The 25,118-nt window shown below is 41.6% G+C and overlaps 1 protein-coding gene across 1 annotated transcript in view; it reads right to left on the bottom strand.

Annotated features, from left to right (window-relative positions):
* Window positions 1-19,330: 19,330 nt before the first annotated feature.
* The window catches only part of IGSF5 (immunoglobulin superfamily member 5), a 30,545-nt gene continuing 24,757 nt past the window's right edge, over window positions 19,331-25,118 (bottom strand). The window contains exon 8 of the mRNA XM_068395594.1: window positions 19,331-19,399. Within this exon, the coding sequence (XP_068251695.1) occupies window positions 19,331-19,399 (69 nt within the window). The remainder of the gene's footprint in view (window positions 19,400-25,118) is intronic.

Here is a 25,118-nt window from a genome sequence, read left to right as displayed (position 1 = left end):
CACCCTCAGCAAGTTTGCAGATGACACCAAGCTGAGTGGTGCAGTTGATTTGATGAAGAAGGGTTGCCAATCAGAGGGGCCTTGACAGGCTTGAGGAGCAGTCCCATGTGAACCTCATGAAGTCCAACAAGGCCAAATGCAAGGTCCTGCACCTGAGTCAGGGCAACCCCTGGTATCAATACAGGCTGGGCAATGGATTGAAAGCAGTCCTGTGGAGAAGGACTTGAGAGTACTGGTGGATGAAAAATTGGATGTGAGCCAGCAATGTGCACTCGCAGCCCAGAAAGCAAACCATATCCTGGGCTGCATAAAAAATGCGTGGCCAGCAGATCAAGGGAGGTGATTCTCCCCCTCTACTCTGCTGTCATGAGACCACACCTGGAGTACTGCATCCTGTTCTGGGGTCCCCAGCACGAGAAAGTCATGGACCTGTTGGAGCGGGTCCAGAGGAGGGCCACGAAGATGATCAGAGGCCTGGAGCACCTCTCCTATGAAGACAGGCTGAGAGAGTTGGACTTCTTCAGCCTGGAGAAGAGAAGGCTCCGGGGAGACTTTATAGCAGCCTCCCAGTACCTGGAGGAGGCCTACAGGAGAGCTGGAGAGGGACTTTTTACAAGGACATGTAGTGATAGGATGAGGGGTAACAGTTTTAAATTGAAAGATGGTAGAATTAGATTAGATCTTAGGAAGAATTTCTTGACTGTGAGGGTAGTGAGACACTGGACCGGGTTGCCCAGAGAAGTTGTGGATGCCCCTTCCCTGGAAGTGCCCAAGGCCAGGTTGGATGGGGCTTTGAGCAAGCTGGTCTGGTGGAAGGTTTCCCTGCCGATAGCAGGGGGTTGGACTAGATGATCTTTAAGGTCCCTTCCAACACAAACCATTCTATGATTCTATGATTTTATTTTCACTTGGGCTCCCAGGATGGCAAGACCTGACCTGCCTACCTTTGTAAATCCATTCGTATCCATTTACTTGGACTGATAAATATGTTATTGTATCAGCTCAGAAACTTGCTGCCCGGACTTCTGGGCAGGAATATAATGCTACATCATGATTTATCCTTGTTCTGGAGAAACTTGCTGGCTCCTGACAAGGTAAGAGCCAGTGCGGTTCTTCTCAGTCGCTGATGTGACTACTAGTCTAAGCCAGACACTAGGATTTTCACAGTCTTGATTTTCACCAAGGATATCTGGGATCCCAGTCTTGCAGGAAGTACAGAGGTGGCAGCGTTATGTGAACCCATGCAGCGTTCAATCAGCAGCAGCAGGAGGACTTTGTTTTACCCTGTTAAACACAGCGGCATATTTGCAGTTTGTGACATTATTCAACTAGTATTTGATCTTATTTACCCTGAGCCAGTGCCATGTTTGCTGATATGCATAGTCTCTTTAAAAAAGAGTACACAGCATGAGGTTGTTGAAGAAGAATCATCTCACAAAATGCATGGATTGCATGGATGTATGATTTAAAAGTGTAGATTAAGTATGAATCCTACCATTCACAACTGGGGATCTCAACACTGCAGGGACTCTATTTTTTATGAATTTGAAGCTTTTTTTTTTTTTGAGGCTTCTCCAGGTTACTAGTGATAACAAAAGAGGGGGAAGACTCCATTTAAAATATCATCTTTGGTCCCCTTTCATTATATCAATATTCCCAGGACCTCCACCGGCATCTGGCATTTTATTAAATTGACATTAGTTGTCCCAGATCTTGTTGTGAGTGGACCAAGTGGGCAATAAGCACAGTAGGAGTTCATTGCATGAGTAGCAGTTTGTTCTGCAGCTGCAGGAGTGTCAGTACACTGTAAGGACCAAAAGTAACTATGATGAAGTTCAGCCCCTGAAGAAGCTTTGTATTATGTGACAACATTTTCCAGTGAAAAGTAGTTGTGGGTACATTGCATTAGAATTCATATTCTGACAGGAGTGCCATTGGTCTGTCAGCTTATGGGTACAAAGAACAATGCTAACACAAATCATTAAAGGGGTATTTCTGACCAAAGGGCTCACAATCACATGGTAAGTGATACAGACTGCTAAGAGAAAATCTTTTCGGTTCCTATTGACACTGATAGGAGTCCTATTGGTCTCGCTCTTCATCATCAAAATAAATGTGTCAAATTCAAGCAGAAAATCTCCTGATGATAATTCAGGCTGTACTCCACTGTGCACAGAGAAGCATGTTAGCAGAGAGGGCTCTTTGTGCTAGATTCAGCAGGGGAACAGATAATGTTTTCATTTTCTGACCTGTTTTGAGGAGTTCACAGCTTTCAAGAGAGGCACACTGGAGAGCACACTGAGCTGCATCTGGGGAGTCCAGAGGTCCCATGGTGCTCAGCCCCATGCACTCACTGCAGTGCTCACCCGCTGCAGGACATCCCTGAAGTCCTGGTTCAATATCTGTGCACAGGATTGATGTGAGATGGCGTTTTGAGGAATGAGCTGCCCAGATTAGCTAGTGGGAGAGGTAGAGGAGGGTGGAAATCTCTCCCTTTTTGAGGCCCTATGTTAAATTCAAGTTCATAGCCAGGTGCCACTCTTTTCAAATACGGTATGGTCTCTTCTTCCAAAGCAGTGATGCTGATGGTGATGGCAGTGCCCTCCGTGCAATGACTCTCTGCTCTGGGGACAACTTCCATGTATTGCAGTATGTAGTCGCAGTATAAGATGCATAAGCTGCCCTCAGGGAGGTTCCTGAGTGAGAACAGGACTCCCCTCTCCCCAGTGAAAGCCCTTGACCTGCAGAGACACATCTGTTCCCTCTCTCCCTCTCCCTCTGAACAAAACTTGTTACCTGCTTCCCAGGTTTGCATATCATACACTGGAGAAAACTTTCATAGCCGACCAAAGCAATGTAGACATAAACCAGGGACTGAAATGTCTATGTGCCTCTCCCACTTCTTTGTGTGGTCCTACTGAACTTAATAACTCTTGAATATAAACACACAGAGACACACAGATATATCCTAGTCTTGGGTGCAACCTGAGCTTTGACATTTTAATTTATGAGCCAGATTAGTTTGATATATCTTGAGTTCTGGAAATGCAGCAGCAACTTGAATTTTTCAGAAGAAACTTAGAATAAAGGTAACCCTAATATTTGTTTTATTTGTATTCTGTCATTTATGCTGTCTGATGGCACCAGGTTTTAGTTTTGAGGTATGCCTTTGCTGGCAGACTTTCTAACCTATGGCAGTTCTGTAACTTAAAGACGCCCTAAAGCTCAGATTTTACTTAAGTGCACAGCTAAGTAGTGACACTTCTAAATAGAGAAAATGTTCTAAGCTAATCTATTTTCAAGAGCTGTTATATTCTGAAAATTGACTATTAAAATACCACCTTCTTATTCATCATGTCTACACTTGGTGTGTGTTCAATCTTGTCTGCTGATATATGACTGCAATTTTACTGCCTTTTACTCCCACTTACCTGAAAGACTCAGCAGAGAGGAGAATATCTGAGCTGGATCCTGAAGCAGAAAGCACCATGGACTTCCAAGGAGTTTCACCTGTGCAAGGGGACTGAAGATGGCTCTTCTCTGCAAAACTGAGCAGTGCATTATTGGAGAACCATGTGTTGCAGATGTGTAATGAAAGAACTAATTGTATAGTCACTCTGTAGCTGGCAATGACACACAACTGCACAGTCTTGCTTCACTTTAAATCCCGCCATTGAAGGCATCTACTAAGCAAAGTGGTTTTATTAGAAGTATGGTTAGCTGCAGAATCGCTCCAGAAGAGACAGTAACACAGAGTATAGGGAAGATGACAGCTTAAGCTGCTATATTTTTCAGTCAAAATTTGATTCAAATAAAATCAAACCCAAAAAAATCAAAATGAAAATGTGACTGTGCCTTGAAAGGTGTTCCATATTCCATCAGAGCAGAGACACTCTGTTGTAGAATATATTTGAATTTTCACTATGACTGCAAAAACTGAAGTTTCCCAGCACTTGAGATCAGTACACTGAAGTGAACCCTACACCTCTTCCTGGTTTTACAGTCTGTGAATCTTTAAAGAGAAGGAACAATTTCACACCAACTTTCTGGAAAAAAAAAGTCCATGTTGCAGCTGAAATCAAGGATGTTGATTTCAAACAGGAAGCTTTTGTTTCAGAAAGATGTGTGCCTTTGAACACTGGAAAACAGAAGAGGATCTGGAACATGACCTTAATTGCAGACAACGTCGTAATTATAGACTTTGGTTTGCTCCTTGATAGTAATAGATTTAACAAGCATAGCCCTGGACACTGTGTGATGTGTGACTGGTCATTCATACATATCAGCTAATTTGCCCAAGTGAAAAATTTAAAATATAGAAAAAATGCAGTTTCCACAGGCTTAACTCCCATTAGTGTACATTTTTATTTGTAATTAAGAAGCTAATGGCTGTGGGTAGTTAAGCAACAAAATACCTTTGAAGATCTGGGCTTTAGGGTCTCTGTTACAATCTAACCTTTGTTCCCATGCAAGAGGAATGAGTTACGGGTTCCAAGAAGATCTTATTGCTGTCTATGTCACAAAAATATCAAATATAATTTGGAAAAATTTAGTCTTTTCTCCAGAGAGTTGCATGACATGACTTACTGTACAGTGTGAGTCATCTTCTATCTTAAAAAAAAAAACCCACCCAAATATAAATGTTAATTCCTGCCCATGGCAGGGGGGTTGGAACTAGATGATCTTTAAGGTCCTTTCCAACCCAAACCATCCTATGATTCTATGATTCTTCAGTCTGGCCAAAGAATTTTGAAGGATGTCTTTCACAGATGCGTCCTTAACTTTGGTGTGAAGAAAGCCATTCTCAGTTTAAGCCAAATTCCCTAAACCTTTCAAAGCCTGAAGAGTGTTACGGGTTTTGACTCTTTGATTGGCTCTGTTTTGCAGAAGCCAGAGGATGTGAAAATGTATAGCATTCATATGTTACTTGGCACTTACCCATGGCAGTTAACTTTTTAATTAAAAGGTAAAAAGACATAATAATTATCAGTTAACAATTTTCAATCTCTGTACAGACAAAGAAATTAATGTGATTAAAAAGATTCACAACAATTACAACTTGCAGTATGGAGAAATAAGGAAGTTTGAAGTATACTCCTTCCCTTATTTTACTTCAGTAACTTTGGGGAAATTAACATTAAGGGCGAATTCTCCATGCTCAGCATCTCTTTCTGCGCCCTTTGGATTAAACAAGCAAAGGAAAAATCAAACTCTTTTTCCCCAAAAATTCTCAGTGACATCTTACAGAAATAAAGAATTTATTTCCAGTACAAGCTGAGAGGATTAGGTGCTGCATATATATGTATGTGTGTGTATTTATGTATATATGTATGGTGCGTATGTCAGGGTGAAATAAGACTTCTAGGAGGCCCTCATTGGGTCTTGACCATTGCAGAGGAGTCAGGGGTCAAGGAGCCTTTTCCCCTTTGTGTGCTCCCTAAATCCTTATTCAGCTCAGAGGACGGATCTAGAAGGCTCCCAGCATCAAAAGGGCTGAAGTGTATTGCAAAGGTAACATCACTGCCAGTATTCACCTCTGCATGAAGCTCATGGATCATAGTGTTCTCTCCTACTCCAGCTGCAGAAAGCTGGTTTGACCAAAAATGAAGGGTAGTGCTACAAGACCCCTTCCACTGTGCACCACCCAGCACTGCTGCTGTGACTGCTGGAGCTGCTAGATTTTTTTTTCTTGATCTCTATAACAGCATAAAACTGAAGTTCAGAAGGGTTTCTGCCCTGTTTGGTTTTCATCTTTAGACAGAGCAGAGGCTTCAAAAAAACCTCTGATCTTTGTGTTGTAACACTCCCAAATTTTGCTAGACATTTTACAGGAAAAAAAGAAAAAGTCAAGGCATTCAAACCCTCTCTTTCCACTTACCCTCAAAACATTTTTAGCGCTCTATTGGTAGTAATTGCACATAACATATTCCAGTAAAAGGAAGTTAAAGTTGCCAGGTCAAGTGATCCATAATTAGCAGCTGCCAAAACGAGGATACCAGTGCAAACGTACTTCACCTCTGCTCTTCCCTCATGCAAATGCATATTGGGGTTCTTCACTTTCTCAGAGGGCAGGAGACTGCCTCTGCTGCACAGGGTGGATGGATCAAGACCAAGCAGTTAGCTGGAGAGGGAGAACTTTATTAATGCTAGGACTCACACATAGGAAGGTCAATAAAAAGAAGAAGAATTTGTCTCTATTGCTAAGCGTCTTTTTGAAATATATTTGCGGATCGATATGTGAAGCTTTGGAGTTCTCAGCCTCAGCTTCTGGGGCCTTTTGACCCTTACATACCTGGGTTTTAAATGGAGGTGGTTGACATCAACGTTGTATATAACGTTGGCTGGAGGTAGGAAGCACGATATGGACTTGATGCTTCAAGAGGTCCCTTCTAGGCCTATTTCCTACATTCAGTTTATTCACAAAACGGGATCTGTTCCACTTATCATTGTAAAGATGTTTACTTAACATTCAGAAATTGAGTTAGTCAAAGAAAATGTAAGATCAGCACTTTTTAGTTTCTGAGCCATGAAGCGCAACAACAGACTGAAACAGAGTGTGCTGGTTTGTAGAAATACCAATTTGTGATGGGCATGCTCAGAGACCCAAAACCAGGCACTTTAACACAGCGTGTTCTGTGCCACTGAGTTAAATCTCTCCTTTTAGCAATGGTTAGTTTGCTGAGAGGAGTATGAGGTGTGGAAAGGCAAAGAGACATAAAGTATGGAAGAAAAAAACAGCTATGTGTGTTCAGTATCTAAAGACCTAAGCTGATGAATAGGTATAGCTAATTTGGCTGAATCTTTTTTAATGACATTATTTGCATTTTTTCTGTTAAGAAATTATAAAATGGAGATGGAAATAAAAGCAACTCCCAGCTGACTGATGGGAATGGATGACACCTCACTAAAAGCATCTACTTTTAACAGAGAAGAAATGCTTAGTTCTGTTTCCTTCATCTTTCTTCTACAATGTCTGTGTTACCAAAAATAACACCTCATTTAGCCATTTTCTATGCGCTTATGGTGACATTTCAGTTTAATGGTTGATGACTTTTCCGAGGACCCTGTCCACCTTCTGTCCTTGCTAGAAAGTGCTCTCTCTCTGACCCAGTATCTTTAATTGAGGTGGTATTAAGTAAAGGTTCTTGTAAAGGTCAACATAACTCTAAAACAGATTCATGAACACAAGAGATGTGATTCTCTGTCCTGACTCACTGCATTGCCATTTTATTCATCACAAGAGTTTTCCTTGGTGGTATTTCCAAAGCACCCTCAGAAGGTGAGCTTGGAGGGGCTGGACTCTTGGGGATCTCTCTGCGGACCACGAAAGGACAAGTTTCCCTTGAGGGAATTTCAGGACATCACTGACCACCCTGATTTGTGTCCTGGCAGAACATCTCCCTCTATCTCTTTCTCTCCCCGCCACCCCACCTTTAATTTTCTAGTGAGGTGAGGGGGAGGAAGGTAGGAAGGCACCCTAGGCTGTTTTTTAGCCATTGTGAATATACCCGTAAGGGCTGGTGCAGAAACCCTTCCCCTAAAAGATGGCAATTTCTATGGATGGCAATGGGGGAGGGTGAGAACAAGGCCAAGCCGCGGGATCACTCAATTCCAGCCTCACAGTCTGTGTGTCTGGCACTGTGCAGCTATTACAAATTTTTCTTCTTATCCTCTTTCTTTAAAATGCAAGCTAGGTCACATGGAGCTTATTTAACGCTGCTGCGCAGAAAATAAAAATAGCTGCATCATGTTACTTGGGACTAGAAAAAAAGCACAGTTAGATTTAATGCATTCTTGTGTAGTTGGTTTGTCCCTGTGCAGCTCTAGTGCAATGAAGCATGGAGGGGCCTAGCATTTACCCTGGTGCACTATGACTTGACTAAAACAAAAGTCCAGTACTCCCTCAAATGATCAGAAAGAAAATCTTCTTCAGACAGTTAGAAGCAGTTCAAGCACTACAGTGGACTTGGCAGCATGATGAAGTACTGGCTATGGCCCTAACAGACTAGCTCTGCTCTCAGCTGCAAAATTCAGTAGCAGTCCTGGATCTACATTTTTTCAGGCATTTTGTTTTTATGAATAATAAGTAGGTTCATTTATATAAATTACTCGAAGGAGTTTGTGAAGGTCAGTGGAATCTAATCCCAGGTTCTCTTAAGTATTTAGTTTATCATCTCTTTGTATTTAAAGTTTCAGAAGCTGAAACTTTAATGATGTTATGCAACTGTAAACTGATGAGTTTACCTGATATTTAGAAAGGGAAGGGTATTAAATAACATACCTCTTATCCAGGAAAGGCCAAAAACTTGCTGATTTCTTTTACAGAGGACATTGCCATTTTGATGAGTATTTATCTACCTTGTTTCAAAGATATTCATAGAATCAAAGAATAATTTAGGTCAAAAGGGGTCTCTGGAGGTCATCAGGTTCCCCAGTTCAGTGCAGGCTGAGCATCAGTGGGAGCCTTATGCTGCCCCAGGAGCAGCTATGAAATACAGCCCACATGAGGAAGCATAGTGCAAGCATTTGATATACATTTCTGGACACCATGTGCAAGAGATCTGACTTAGACCCTGGAGTTTTTTTTAATGTGTGTGTATTATCTTTGTCAATAATGCATTCTTATTTTGCCAGGTGGCATGGAATTAGATATGTAAAAATATTTGTGTACAAATTTCAGTTGAGTAAATAGGGCTTCCATGTATACAATAAACTCACTGTAGTTCCTATCCCCAGCACATTTTCTGTCTCTGCAGGAATATCTCAGCAGTCCTAATGCACATTATCAGGGTCCCTGCTGCGATCTGGTCACAAGTTGTTCCTTGGGTGGAGAAGTAGCCTGTGTAGTTACTTGGTTGTGGAGTTATATCAGAACATGTCTGTGACAATCTCCCCCTGCATGTGCCTCTTAGTGGTGCACCTCTAGAGGCCTCAGCACTTCTTGAGCTTTGAAGGATGCCCAAGTTCTATGGGAGGCAGAAAATCTTCAAATCCAGGGCCTGAGGGCGAGGCCTGCCTAAAGTTGGACCTCTCTTACCCTGGTGCAGGAGGAAAACCCTGCCAGTCTTGCACTAGCCTGTATGGGTGCCTCAGGATCTTTAATGAATTCTGAAGTTTTACTTGTTCTTGAGAGCTCAATTTGATGAGGCACTGATCAGGGCAAGGACTGAGAAGTAGGTGAAAGCATATTTTTATACATATCCTCAGGCTCTTGGGTGATACCCACTAATACCTCATTAAGCAGTATGGTTAATTATACTTTCAGTTCTTCATCTGTAAACAGTTTGCTACTTATCTGCTTAGACCACATTTAAATGCCGTATTAAAAAGCAGTGGCAAAATACTATCGCTAACATATGCACCGTATATCAGCAATATATGGGGTTCAGTGGGAAAATGCAATTATGATTAGTATAAAACTGGAAAACAAGTAATGCATTATTGACTCTTGGGAAAGCTGTTAGCAGAATAGGCCAGTATTTTGTCTCAGTCACTCCAGAGGATCTTCAGTGTAGTCTCTCTGAACAAAATCGTTTCAAATGAATGAGATTTGGTTTACAACAGCAGAGAAGACATGAGAGTCACCTTCTTTCTGCTGCTGAAATGTGCCTTTCCCTCCCTGTCCCTGTTCTCCTTCCTCCATCACTGCTGCAAAAGAGGGGAAACTGTTTGGGGACTGTGACCAAGAGCATTGCCAGAATATGTTTCTTGCTAGTTTCAATTAATATCACGCAAAAGGAATTGCAAGCACATAAACATTCCAACTCAAGTCCATTTCCATATTAGATGTTTATTCCCCTTGTTCCATTATACACATTGTTAATTTAAAGAAGGACATGACTGATGCCTAGAGAACAAAGTAACCATTATGTCCTTTGGAGTTCTTGTGTTATAAATTATCTTGGCCATAAAGTACATTTAAAAATGTACCTGGCTTTTGAGAATCGCCATGCTCTGTACACTGAAATGCCAATTCCAACCCAGGTGAAGGAATCATTAATTGCATAATGGAATTGAAATCTTGATAATAGATTTATTACTTAAATTGTTGATTATGCCAATTGACCTTTTAGTTAGATCTTTAAGCCTTCATAAAATCCTCTTGCTCCCTGAGAGGAAAAAGACAACAACCCTGTGCTAGCAATTATATTCATTTGACAACTGTGTCTGTGAAGCAGAAAACACAGCAAAAGGAGCAAACTGAGTTCAATGAACTCTTACCTATGAGGTCTCCAGCATAACATCAACTTAGGCAGCCTGAGCTAAACACTCTGCACTGCGCACCTGTGGTAGGAAAAACAGTATAGTTACAGCCTAGCACTTACATGTGAATCGGTGCAATTACAGGCCATTTAGTTGATGTTTTGAATTAACTTGGTCAATGACCCTCGAGCGTGTCTGAAGGCAGTGCTTCCCTGGGAGATAAACACACAGAAAATGAGAGGTGGCTGTGCTGTCACTCACTCGCCCACTGCGAACTTTTATCATTAAGCAGCTACAAAGGGCACAAAGGACATAGATGTCTGCTAAGCAAATCTTACCCAGAGGCAAAATTAACAAATACAAGCAAAGGAGTGACTTAAGCAATGTGACATTGGTAACCATAGCTCCTTGGCTCTTCTTACAGTTTCCATTTCAGAGCACCGTCAATGACTTCATATTCACCTGACATTAATTGTGTCTACCTCTGCCTTATCAAAAGGGATTAGCAGCTGAAATTAGGGAAAGTAAGGCTTTGTAACTGCTTAGCTGTGAAGCTGCTGAGTGTAGCAATACTGTAAGAGAAGAAAGAAAACCTCCCTGGTTTGGTGGATGATCTTCCCAACATGCATTAGAAAGTCTTCATTAATTACTTCTGATTGGCTTCATTGCAATAATTGTATCACATCTGCAATGCAGGGCAGATTTTGTCAGCAGTCTGGCCACTGAGGGTAAAGGGTTATAGATTTCCTTCCTTATTATTTCTGCAGTGCCACGTGGCTGCTCACAGAGCTTCACAGCCAGCTGAGGAGTCAAGGCTCCTTCTCTGAGGCATTTGGGTTCCTGATTAAACAAGTAAAACTATGAGAGGTGACAACAAACTGAGGGCAGAGGGGGAGAAAAGAAGCATCTGCAAAGAAGGGGAAAAAGAAAACTTTTCTGGAGGGAATGAAACTTTATTTGCAGTAGTGCAGCTTAGGTATGCATAGCTCAGACGTGACTTTGTTGCAGCTGCTCAGCAGGAAAGCACTTGTACCAAAAACGTTTCTGGACACAGAGAAAATTTTCTTTAGGCATCTGCTTAGGGGCAGTACCATGGTGCAACAGGAGTGAGTGGCTCTGGCCTTCTTGTACTGATGTGCACAGATTAATAAATAAAAATGGCTTTTCTCACTCTTCCCTGTATGACCACTTGGTGGGCTGTTTGGGCTCCCGTGTTATGTGACAAAGTGAGCGGCTGCCCGGCTTCTCCGTTTGGGAAAGGATGCTCCCACCTGTGTCCTGGGAGTGATGCAGGGCAGCAGCCGCCCTGTGGTAGTTGCAGAAAAAGCCCCTGTGGCAGGACTGCTCAAGGGCGATGCTGTGCCTCCTGCCTCATGGTGGGACTGCGCTTAAATCTGGAAGTAACTCTGTTCCTAAATGGGTGGACGGAGGCTACTTCTTGTAATGTGCAGCCAGTGGGAAACTACAGAAGGCGTTCTAGCCGCTTAGTTTGTGTCGTCTGTAAAAATAACTTTTAAATCTGCCCTCAAAATAATCTTTCTTGCAACCTGAGGAGACCCTACAGCTGTTTGCCAGGAAACTGAAGGCTTCTACGCGGCCCAGAATGGGCCCGGCATCAGCACACGGTGTCAGGAGCAGCAGTGTGGGGCTGCTCCACCAGGCAGGCAGGCTGCGAGCTGCCGGGGACAGCGGGGCAGGCAGGGGCCAGGTCCTCACAAGGAGGGGCACAGCCCTGTGGGACCCAGGGAAAAAGCGCAGAGCAGCTCCAGCAGCCATCACCGGGTCAGCCAAAAGCCCAGGTGACCACACAACTCCGTAGCGACAGGCTGGTTCGAGGTTCAGCCAGCAAGGGAGGCCCGGGCAGGGCCAGCGAGGTGCGAGGGCTGGGCAGCGTGCCTGCCTGCCTGCCTGCGGGGCGATGCTGCAGCTCCCGGGCCAGGGAGCACGGGGTGCACGAGCACAGGCCCTGATGAGGCTTCTTGGGGCTCTGTCTCACAACTCGGCTGTTTACACAGAAGCGTGATTGATGGTTACGCAGCATCATCGTATTGGAGGAGAACACAAACACAGGCAGCTAAACCCTTAGATGTGTGGGGTGGAAGAGGCTGCAGAGGAGGATTGCAGAGAAAGATAGCTACAGAGTCTGTATGTAGTGGACATACTCAGGGCCCTGACAAGTTTCTTATGAATGCTATCAAAATTGCATATGAAAGCTGTTGTTTCATTAGATGTCCCAAGACTGCAGCTATTAGGTATCAGCTCAGAGCAATGGAAATAGATGTGTGCTACCACAGCCTCCTCCTCCTTTACCTTGTACTTTCCAGCCCTTGCACCTCCCAATGTTCCATCATCTTTAGTACATGCATCTTGTAAACACGTTTAATACCCACAGCTGATCTTTATACGTTGAGGAAAAAAAAAAGTAAAATATGGAAGCTTTGGATGGACTGTGTTTATTTGTAACTCTGGATAGTCCTACCCAATAAGAAAGGTCCTTTAATTTTAAAATAGACTTACCCCACTGAAATCGGCAAAGATTTTGCATGAACAAAGGGAACAGAATCCTGACTTGTGATTTAATACAAAGTTATAAAATTTCCTCAAATTTGGTTGCAGAACACAACATAGAATGTCACAATTCTTTTTGGGATCTTAAGGTGAAAGGTAATCAATAATTAGGTTTTATGTTCATATTGCTGATATTTCAGTAGATGACACTCAGGTGATGTTTCTTCACCAAAACACTATGATACCATGCCACAGGAGCACAGTGCCATAGTAAAACCTTGCCTCATGCTTTTAAGCATTGCACTATTCAGCTATAGCCCCATTATGACAGAATCCATGATGTAACCATCACATATAATTTTAGGTGAAAAAAAGGGGTTAATTTTACTTTAACCTGTTTTGCAGTTACCACTATTCTTCAAAGTATATTGCTTCGTTCTGTTTGGGGAGCAGCACACTGCCCCCCACCCAGCGGTCCCATCCTTGTCACTCCTCTGTGTTTGTCCCTTGCTCTGGCAATGGATAAAAGGAATAGGGGAAAGTAACTGTTCCTCTGCCAGCTCAGATATCTCCCAATGAATTTTGATGGCTTGGCATAGACACTGCATCTCTCTTCGTCCTCTTGAGTGAGTTGGTCATTTCGCAAATGGAGTCTATGAAGCCTTAATCAAATGTAAAGTCGTTTCTGAGCTCAGGCTGAGGTACCGCCTCCTCACAGGCAGCATGGAATGGCTTGGCTGATCATGTAGATCTTAATGAGGATGTCTTTAGAGGATCAGGGAGCAGCCTTGCAAATTTCCAAGACGCAGATCTCCACAAAAATGGCTGCTAAATTTACTTGTATTTTAACACAACAGTCTCTGGTTTGCATGGTTTGAGTGTGTCTGACTGCTCTGTACTGAAAATTAATGCAATCCAGAGTACATAAAGCTAATTTTCAAGGAGGAATTGCTGTCCCACCACTCTTTCAGTGTGGACCAGCAATCATCATGAAAATTACTGGCTTCTGCATACGTGCTGCAACATGCAAAAGAAGTGCTGAGACAAACCTAAAGGGCATAATGTTCATTTTAACAAATTGTATGCCTTTGTAGTAAAACCAAATAAATGTATTGCCTCATCAAGGGGGATTCATTGCCTGTCCTTTGGAAGGACAGTAAGGTAACAACTAAATGAAACTCTATATCTCTGAAGAGTGGTATGGAAGAGTCCCAGCATCTTGGCAGCTCGTAGCACTTTGTGAATCCTTACTCTGCTGGGAAAAAAAAAATACAATCTGCCACCATCTCTGAAAGACAGTCAGCTGTGGGGAAGGAGGTCTGACCCATGAGTCTCCCTTCATCCTTTCACAGTAGGTCTAAAATGCGTGGTAGCCACACTGGTGTTTGCCACAGAGAGACCCAGGGTGCATGAACACATGGTCCAAGAGAGCAGAGCTGAGACCACAGCATCAGCATCTGACTGGAAGGTGATTAGGACTGAGCAGATCAATAGCACAGATGAGCTAATCCAAGGTCAGAGCAACCCCTCATCTTTTTGTGATGGGAAGCTAATGAGTTGGAAGCAGAGCTGAGATGAATCTGATTGGCTTCTCTAATAAAAACATCTCAGTATTGTTTTCCCTGGATTTTGGCATTCTTTCCCCAAAACAAAAAACAAACAGAGAGTTTTGCTGGAACATGATTTAAAAAAAGAAAGCACTTAGTGTAAGCCTCATTTGAGGGAGTGATCATACCACAGTAGAAAATAAACAATGTAGATAACATCTGTGTGACGTGTGTTCTGCTATGAGAGCTAATGCCAAATGATGCTGGAAGCTCCCAGACATTAATTCTCTGAGCTGAAAAGGAATAGCCTATTGCAATATTCCTCTGAGCCAGCAAATATGTATATTAATTTAAATAACTATCTGTGCTAATCTAGCATAAGTAATCCATGTTTTCTGGGATAATGTAAAGGATTTGTTACCAACCTGCACCTCCCAAAGAACAGAGAGCAGGGTGGGAGAAAGCTGAATTCCCCAGGGCAGAAGGGCAGCAGCCTCATTCAGAGCTACAGACTGCAGCAATGCAGAGCACTCCTATCCAATCCCACCTTCACAATGACACGGCTAACTTTTCCACTGTCGCAGGATGTTTGGTGCAGACATGTTAGTGTGGACTTGGCTCAGCTTCTCTTCCTTTCTCCAATTTTTCCCAACAGCAGTTCAGGAAGGTCAGCTGAGATTTGCACAGTGTCCTCCTGAAGTCCCGGTGGGTGGGATGGTCGAAATAAGCAGCCATCAGTGTGTGTGCATAAGCCGGAGAAAGTTTGCAGGTGGAGGTAGTATGTTTTATTGGATCAGCTGGTATTGCTGGAAATATTAGGCAAACTTTCAGGTATGCAAGCCCTTATTCAGGTCTGAAATAGAAGCAGCAATTTTCAGAGCTAAATGCAAGCTGAGAACTAATGCTCAGATATTAATTAGGTATGTATCAATTAGGCCCTTGTTTAAAGAAAGATATTTGGTAGCTGTGGAGAAGAAAGGATGGTAAAGTGGAAGGAAAGCAAGAGACAGAAAAAGTTAGTTAAATGAAGCTGCTTGTCACCTAGGGGGAAGAAGAGACAGGTAGTTTATAGCCTGGGGAACAAGAGTCGATCGTGGTGAGTAGGAGGAGAGTCTAATCATAAAAGTCAGCTCCTCCATATCAAGTGGCTTTGTGAATTTCAATTCCAACCTCATCTTTAGAAAGGGTTTTTAGAGGTTGTTCTGAAAAAAAGTATTAAGATGCCAAAGGTGTTTTGGGAGAAATGTTCCACTATTGGCAACTAGGGTTTTTTTTTTATAATAGCTTGACCATATGAGACCATTTTGATGCATACTGATTGCTTCGTTTTAATTACACAGTTACCATGAGGCCACAGGATTAATTTTATTGTATTTCTGGGAATGTAGGTGTGGGATTTAGAGAAATTCAGGGGGTAGAGTTGGGTGTGGGCCCCATTTTAGATGGGTAGAATCTATTTGGGTGGAGAGGAAAGGATAATGAGTTATCTGCAACACTTTGAGGGGACCATCATCTGGTTTTACAGGACTTTCTGCTGGAGAAGCTTGTAGGAATCTGTGTCCTTCCTGCCTCATGCAGGAATCTTTTGAGGAAAGAGGTAGTGAGGCCAGTAACCAAGAAGTTCCCATCTCTGTCACTGGGAGACCCAAATACTTGAGAATGGTGTATTTTAGGTTAGCAGCACCACGTATTATATATTCTACCAAATAAATATTGAAAATAGAGTTTCTGTTTAATCAAATCAGTAAGAAACCAAACGTTTAGTCAATATTGTGAGTACCTTTCAGTAAGCATTCATCTGTTGATTCTAATGTGCTTTTTTACTGTAAAAAGAAACATCCACATGAAGCCAGTGTTATTTTTAAGTGGCTTTGTATTAAAGGTAGACTGAAATTTTCTGTGAAATATAAAACTGGTGAGACAACTTTAGGAAATGTTACTGTAGAACGAAATACTGTTTATCTCCAATGCATTTTTCCCACATATACATATATGGAATTCAAATCAGAACATTTTGTAAGGAAACATGGAAGGGTTTTATAATATCAAACTGTGCACAGCCTGTGAGTAGTAAACAACTAGATACTTCTAGATTACTAAAATGTCCCTCAAGTCATAATTATAAATCAATATGCATGTGTACAGAAGACTGGTGTCTCCATAAAGTGCCTGAAATTCAATATTTTTAGTCTACTGTGTCTTCTGAAAGTGCCTGCATATTTTATATTCCCTGTGTGCTAAAAGTTGTCTCTGTGTTTTATGTATTGTTGTTTGTGGAACTCTATTTGCAAACGTAAGTAACAGCTAGTATGGAGATGATATACAGGCTGTATAACATGACTGAGGAAAACAAATCTGGAAGCATACAAATGCCCCCAACTATAAATTTCAAGGACATGATAAGAATTTTTAATCTCATGCTAATGCTGTTAAGAGAATACCATAGCTGTGTGGGATGCATTCTTGTAGCTGATAGGAAGGAAAATAGCTCCAGACTCTGGTTAATGTACACGTTTACATGGTTGTGGTACCTATTTGTGCAAAAAACCCTTTGTTTGTTTGAGGCAGTGGGGTGTGCAGTCAGTGGGGTGTAATTCCTATTGCTCCTCTGTGTTGTTCACTGGCAATCATCTGCTGGCAAATGGTCCCTGAGGTAAGTGTGGCATGCTGGAGCACTTTCCTGCTCCCAGGCAAAGTGCACAGCTGGAGAGTGACCTGGCTCAGGCCCCTGATGTTTGACCGCTACAGCTGTCAGCAGGGAAGCGGACTCCCACACCATTCTCAGATTAGGGGTCTCACATCAGCTCATTCATTTAACAGCAGTGCTGGGAGGTGCTTTTGCCCAACCACAGCCTGAAAGCCAATTTGGGAAGCACTGCTGGTGTCCTCTGAAGAGCCTCAAGCACCAGGTAGCACAGGGTGGAAATCTCAGTGGGGACTCCCCAGCATGGAAGGTGCTATATTGCTGACACCAGGAGTCCGTCTTTTGGCTCAGAACATGCGTCCTCTTGCCCATGGCCTCAACACAACAATGTTTTTGATTAATGTGGAAGGATGTAGATTAACTGGAGAAAAGGTTTTCTTCAGTTCTAGGTTGTCTGCTTCAATATGATACCAAATAATATCGAAGCTAAGCTCAAAATCAAGGGCTTTGAGATAAACACCACAGTATAGTTTGATTCCTTTTTAAAATACAATCTAATGAATCAGCATTTTCTGTTGGGAAGCTACTGCCTACATGCAGTTTTCATTTTTGTACTGCAGGGTTACTTTTCTGACAACCAGAAGGCCTGCTAACCACGCACGTACACAGAAAGCCAAAGGTCCATGGTTTTGATCCCCAAGTCCCAGGCTGGTGTTACCCTGGGCCTCTCTCTCTCATGCAGTGGACATTCCTCTAATAAGGTGGATGTTTGTTTGTGTTTAGATTGCAATAGGCTACAGTCGCTACTAGGAGATGTCAGCAATAGCAACACTTGTATCAGAATACGGCAGACGTTTCTCTCAGTGCATGGTTATTTCAAGGAAAAAACATAGATATTCCACAATGTAAATTGCTTATATTTTCTCTGTATAACACTATAGCTATTTACATACCATGCTGTTGGTACAATTGCATTCAATGGGAATGCATTTCAAAGCTCCTCCTTAACCAAACAAGACAGAAAGAGTGTAGATGGTCAGAATTTGAAACAGCTTTGTATACAATTGCACATGGCAGGCGTGAATTGGTCTCAGCATTTGTTCTGACAGACTGACTGGAAATGCAACTAGCAGTGTAAAATCTGTCACAATTTAATGAGATGCCAAATGCTAAACATGCAAAACAACTTTTTCCTGAGATCAGGTTTCAAATTTCTTATTTTTGTTGCACAGATTATCACTGAAAGTAATAATCTATGTAGCGGCTTCTTTCAGCACTCAAAGAGTACCTGCGTTGGTTTAGACAAAAGATTAACATGAAAAACACTGAATAATTCAGAATGCTTTGAGTGAGTAGAAAGACGAGTACACTGAAAATAGCTTGTTTTTCTGGAAGAAATTTGCCTTTTTTATAAAAAACTAATAAGCTTGAACTTCTTATCATGAAATGCAAAATTTCAGACAAAACATTTCAGCTAGAAATCATAGTTTTTAGATTCTGAAGGCACATATAGGGTCCATGTGCCAGGACTGCTCTACTGACAAGATTGCCTAGCTAAAGTGCATTTCCCATGGTCATTATCAATCAGCTCTATCCTTGAAGAAACAACAGGGTCCAGCAGGAATACCATCAGCCACCATTTGCTGTGACTCAAGTAATTTGACTGCCAAACTTGGCCCACAAGTAGAACAGAGAGATAAAGCATTCAAGCAACAACTCTTAAAAGTCATGAATTTCAAATCCATGTTTTTTAGCTTAAGATTTTTGCATTTCAATCAAAACAGGATTCTTTTTGGCACAGTTTTTTTATTTGAAACTAGAACATCGGATTTAAGACAAATACCTTTAACAAAGGAATGTATTGAAATGAAACAAATTCATTTGTGATCCAAAGATAATTTTGTTATAAATTTTGAAACGGTCCTCATGAAAACTTCCCTTCATTTTATTACAGAGCAGAAATTGAAAAATGTTGTTGATCTGTAAGCTCAAGATGATCAGCTGTACATAAAGTACATACAAAAAGCAGTGGATATCGTATTAACCGGTACTATTATTAAGCAGTTCTTCTGAACTAATAAATCTCTTGCAGTTCCAGTCCTTGATCTTGCTGTGGATAACGTAATATTCCGTCTGATAGGAGTTTTGCTGATTTCCTTGGGACCCAAAGCACAGATTCTTGTTCTTGTAGAGTCCCATCAAATGCATTGTCTCTGAAGTTAAGGCTGTCATTTATGTCTATTATTTTGCTGAGATATTATATGCTACATTATAAAGATTGCAATTTTATTTCATTACATGAGGAAAAAAAGAAAAATAACTTATAGCTTAAACTGAGAGAACTGGTGTTAACCTTTCTCTGTTGCAGGAAGCCATCCAAACATGTAAAATGCAACTGATATAGACAAATTTCCTGGAGAAGTACATCCTAAACAAGTGTCACATTTCTAATTTTCTTCGGGCTGATCAGATAATCTGTACGTCTTTGAGGTCGCACCTATGGGAGAGTCAAAGCAGTTAGAGAATTGAAAGAAATCCTAGAAAAGCCATCCCGCAAGGGTCCTCGGCAGGTTACCTGTCAAACCCTCACCCCAAAGCATTATACCAAAATGAAATCTATCATCATCAGCAACACACTCAAAATCTGAATACAAAAGAAAGGATGAACAGCAGAACAAAACAAAGGCTTCACATGCAACACACTGATGGCAGTTCTGGGAATTCATTAACTGATCTTATGCTATCTGAGAACTTCTTGTGGACTCTGCAGTCTGTATTCTTTTAAGCAAAACATGATGTTGGGCGTTTCTCCCCTGGTTCTCTTAAAAAAACTACCCATTAAGCTGTAAGAAAAACTTAACATCTGACATTGCTTTCCAAATACGTTAGAAATTGCAACAATAAGCATGCCAGTATTTCATGTATCTGAAAGACCACTCTCAACATCTCAGTGTTTATTCAAGGAAGGCTTTTTTTAAAGTTCCCAAGACTGGTATGATTCCCCTTCCACCAACAGCAGCCTGTTTTCAAACTGACCCCAGTAGTATCACTGCAGGGCAAATGCTCAGCAGTTTTGAAAACCCTGTCCTCATTTGAAATCAGTGCAGTGGATTTCCAGTTCTAATTACTTATGCGCTTTTACAAAATATCGTTGCAGAGGAAAAGACAAATTCATTCTCAAATGCATTCAAGAAACATACACTTTGGATATTTAAATGTAGTAGTGAGACCTCACATAGATAATTACAAAATAACTCTAAGGAATGAAATTTCTTCCAAAGTATAAACATATATCTTCATGTAGCTTCCTAAATGAAACACTACAGTGGAATGGTTTGCTGTGGCCAGCCCCAGTGTTGGTTTTATCTGTCTCCAAGTAGATGGCATCTGCTGGTTACTGTTCCTTGCAACTTCTCCACCTGGTCTCAAGCCCCTGGAAATTTCACTGTTCTTCCCAGTGGAATTTTTTATCAAGCCCAACTTGGTTCCTAACTATTGAACAATCTTCTTATGGTTTGTTTCTGGAGCGTTAGTCATGTACAGTCTGTATTGCCTTGGTATTCTTCCAGTATTAAACATCTTAAATAATGCATTTGGTACATATACATTATTGAACAAGCCATAGAGGAAAATGTTAGATAACAAATGTGGACAACATTTCTCTGGTATTTAATAAGTCCCAGCACCTCAAGGAAAACCATGGGACAAATATAACTATCCTAGAAACATTTCATAAGACAGCTGCCTTCTGTTTTAAACACAGCTCTCTTTCTTCCCCCCTCCCCCTCCCTTTTTGTTGCTAGAACATACTGCTGTTTTCTAAATTTACCCTTCTTTACTGTTTATTTCTGCAGAGAGGAGAAGTGCTCTGGGAAGTAACAGCATTGCCTGTCTCTGCTTAAGAGACCTTTTCCAAGACCTCTCTGCTGCACTTAATTTCTTGCAGTTCAGCCCAAAGACCTACTGGTTCTCAACAGAGACATCACTCATTCATTTCCAGAGCACATCAGGGGTTTCCTCTGGTCTGTGTTACCCTGGAGATTAATATATGATAAGATTTGCTCCATTTATGGCAGAACAGTTATTTGGTATTTCCTGATCATTCAATTACAGGTTTGTTATAGCAGGCTTTCTCACTCGTACAGAGGTCTTGAGAAGCTCTCTACTATTGCTCCCCCCAAAAATAGCAAATTTACAAGTAGAATGGAAAGAAACATCTGAAAAAAGCTGAAGGCAAGCGTTATATTTGTGGAAAGCAAGTGTTCCCAGATATTGTGGACTATCCTTTGAGTATAAAGTATACTGAACTAGTTAGCATGCTGAGTAACCAGAAAGTTTCAGAGGGGGTCCAAGAGCACGTCACTGAACACTGTCTCTGAAACTTCCTGAAATAGGTCATTATTTGAATCCCATGTTTAGCAAAATACTGGGGTGGGAATATTTCCCAGAATTTGTTGCACAAAAATACTGTAATACACCCAGATTTACTAGAGGAAAAAAGGCATTAGTCAGAAAGTTCATCAAGTAATGTTGTCAAAAGAGGCAGTGTTTATGGCCATTAGTAGGCAATACTACAGAAGATTTTGGGTTGCGTGTGATTTTTAATAGGAGACAGACAGAGGACTCGCACCATCTGGATGCGGACTGTCCCATTCTTCCCTGACAGCACTGGGGAAAATGTAACCCAAGCATGCCTCTTTGCCTTAAAAATCTCAACTGCAAGAATGAGCCATCCAGTCCCTACCTCATCATGCCATTTCTCCTCACCACCAAAGGAGGAATCAAGAAGCAAATTTCCTCCTGGGGTGGGGACTGTGCCCATGATGGTTCGCCTCTGCCCTGCTACGTCTTTCATATTTATTTGCTTTAGAGCAAATGCTCTGGGTTACTAATATTTTATTCTCACTGTGCTCTGATATCAATTAATGAATAATTTCAATCAACTCATGCTATGTATTGGCCCATTTTCTGTGGAGATTTCTCTGAAGTACCATAGCCTCACTGAGGTTGCAGTTCACTGGGTATAACTTCACTGAAATGGAGGTTGCTGGCTGCTGGTCAGTGACCTAAAACTAATTTTCTGATGCTACAGAAGATCTCATACAACACATTACAAATACAAAATGCAGAGGAGTAGGACCACAACAACTATTTCATATTTAAACCCTGATACGCTACAGCTGCTAGAGCCTCTGCTTGGTTTTGATTTCAAAGTTGTTTCTTCTTCAGATTAATTCCATAGTCCACTAGTCCTGTCAGTCCTAGTCTGAGAAAAAAAAGGTTTCATTATTTATTACATCCTACACATTGAAGGGAAATAAGACAGCGCTAGTGGTTTGCTGCACAGCCCAACATTACAGGAGCGAGTTTCTAAGGTGGTCCCCTCTATCAGTAAGGATGCAATATTGTCAGCATTTATTTTACATAGTTTTAAATCTCTTTGTACTGTCCGCTTGGCATCTAGTTAACCATGGATATTTGACAGTCACATGTTTCAAAGCCTGCCTGTTGACTTATCATCTGCCCTGGATGCCTTTTCATAGATATTACTATAAAGAGACTATTATACTGGGAAAAGCTTTGCATAGTTTGTTGGTTTGGTTGGAGAAACAGATGGCCAAATCTTTCCAACTCTTCCAGCTCTTCAGCCAGACAAAAAGAGAGCTAGCAATACATGGATGAATCAGAAGGTAAAATGACTGTATCAGCTGATTTCAGGGTTGAATCCTTCAGTGATGTTTTGAATACTGATCTTCAGTCAGTGACAGAAGGACTTCTGCTATTACAAGCATGTTGTAGTCATTTCTGCAACCCATACGACATCAATGATATGAATGATGAACACGCATCTGGCATTATGAAACAGGGCTCTGATCTTTAAATTGATTTGGCAGACGGCAGCTTCTCAGACACTGACGCTGTGGAAATGTGTGATAAACTGAAGGCTTTGTCTGCTATTAGCCAGCCAAAAACACCCAAGTCTAACTGCATTAGAAGAATTTGCTGAAATTAATGTGGTAGGAGTACTTCCAAATGTGTCTGCATGCATCACACATTTGGCTAACTTAGAACAAAAAATCAGGGAGTCACAGCTTTCTGTTTTTGAAGGTTATTTCTCGCCCTGCCCTCAGTTTTTAATTTTCACTTCAAATTCACTTCATTTAAGGGAAAACACCCACCTAAGAGTTCTAGATACCCTCAAAATAATTCAGATACACTATTGCTCCAAAGAGCAAACCAGTTCCATCATGTCAACTTTTTGTACACTCAGCACATTTCCCTGTCCATCAATAGACATACAGCCTGGAAATTCCTTCTCATTTCTTCATGGGTTAATCCCACGCACAAAACTTCACTCCTCTCCTCCTTCCACAGACAGTTGGAAAAATTATACTGTGAACTGCACCTGCCTTTTCTATATCTGTATCATCAATATTTATTACTCTCTCAATCAAGATATGCTGACCAATGAATGTCATAACATGACATGCTCTATAGTACATTTCATCAGTGAGGGTAAAATTATTTGCTGTCATTGGTTTATATTTTAACTTTATTGACCTTTTAATTCCATTTTGATAGCTTGAATTTTCTTTTCAAACAAACCTCAGAGTCAGAGCAGTTATATACAGTGCAATAAGTGGAGCTACAAATCATCATTCATTTCCTTCCCAGTATAAAACCACAACCACAACTAAATAATATTTCCAGTTTATAGAGTGTCATTTGGAGTAGTTAAGAAGAAAAATAGATCCTTCCCCATTAATGGAGCCATGACTCACTCTGGATTGGAGAGGAGGAGTGTGGCTGTGGTGGCAAGTGCAAGCCTCCTGTAGCTGTGCTGAAGTCAACTGAATTACACCAGGGATGAATCTGGCCTACTATAAATGAGCACTCACTCCCTCTTATGAAATGATCTTCTGATTTATCATAGAGACATTTATGGCACATTAAGGGACTAATTATGAAGCTTGTGTAGGAGACTGTCCAGTCTTGCAAGATGCTGAGCCCTTAGAGCTCCTATTGTACCAGTGAGACTTGAAAAAATGCAGTTCCTTGGAGGTGGCACTCGGGACCTGGTAGAACTGGCCCTGTGGCCCTTGTTCAGGCTAACCTGTCTGTGGGACTGCCCCAAAATCTGCTAGAGCCAAGGTAAGGGATCCCTCTCATTGCACTTGGGTTTTGAAAGGAGCTCTGAGCAATGGGTCAGGGCACGAGAAATAGCCCCTCAGATGGGACCCTGGTCCCTAACACCCATTTGGCTTGCAGCTCAGCTCCGGGAGTAGGAGCAAGGATCACTCTCCTCCTGTAGCTGACAGTAACAAAATATGCAATTAAACAGAAGCCTGTAACTCTACTCTCCATTTGACCTTTTCTTGGCTAATGTAATCAGAATGAAGACCTTCCAGCACCTCTGACTGATGCTTCTGGCCTCCTCTTCCAGCAGCTGGTAATTTTTTCCTCAGCTCAATAATTTAGTTCGATATTCATCATTTTTTAAATGTCTCGCCTTTTTTTCGCCCTCCTTCTTCGCTGAGGTATCACCTCTCCCTAAGATGATTTGCCAAATCTTTTGTTCATGTTGTGAATTGATCAGTGCAATTGCTGGGCAACATTTATCTTCTGTGAAAGTTTTGCATTAGTTTCTAATTCAAAGAGTTTGAATAGCCAATAGCTGACCTAAGTGATTTTCTGTGGTCACCTTTTACAATGAGACCCACCAGGTGTTTCAGGCTTTGTACCTGGTAGAGTCCAAGGGCAAGGACTTCCAAGGAAACAAAACCTGTGATACAAAGTCTCCCTTAATTTCTCAAATCATTTAAAATTGTAACTTTTTACATACAGAACAGAAGGGATCAAATTTGAAGCTGATACCCTTGGAGATGCAGGGAGACTGCCTAATGCCTCTGACTTGTGCTGAAACTTTCTGTCTAGTTTTCTCCTGGGAGTGGGAGGAATGGGCTGTGCAGCAGGTACAATCGCCTCTGTCCAGCCAAAATGCTAACTTGAAAAATCTTCATTCACTGCAATTGCCCTGCTTTTCATCTTGTCCCCACGTCCATGAGCTTCTTTTAATTTTAAAACTCTCTGTTCAAACTTTGCCCATATGGACCTATTTTCCAGCCTTGTTGCTGTGGTTAATCCTGATCCCATAAGATGACAAGGAAGCCAACCACAGAAATCTTAACTTTGTTCACCTTGCAGAGGTTGAGAGA

Source organism: Nyctibius grandis, chromosome 2 (genome assembly GCF_013368605.1).
Source record: "Nyctibius grandis isolate bNycGra1 chromosome 2, bNycGra1.pri, whole genome shotgun sequence".
In the NCBI taxonomy this organism is placed as follows: Eukaryota; Metazoa; Chordata; class Aves; order Nyctibiiformes; family Nyctibiidae; genus Nyctibius; species Nyctibius grandis.
This window is presented reverse-complemented; position numbering and strand designations above follow the sequence as displayed.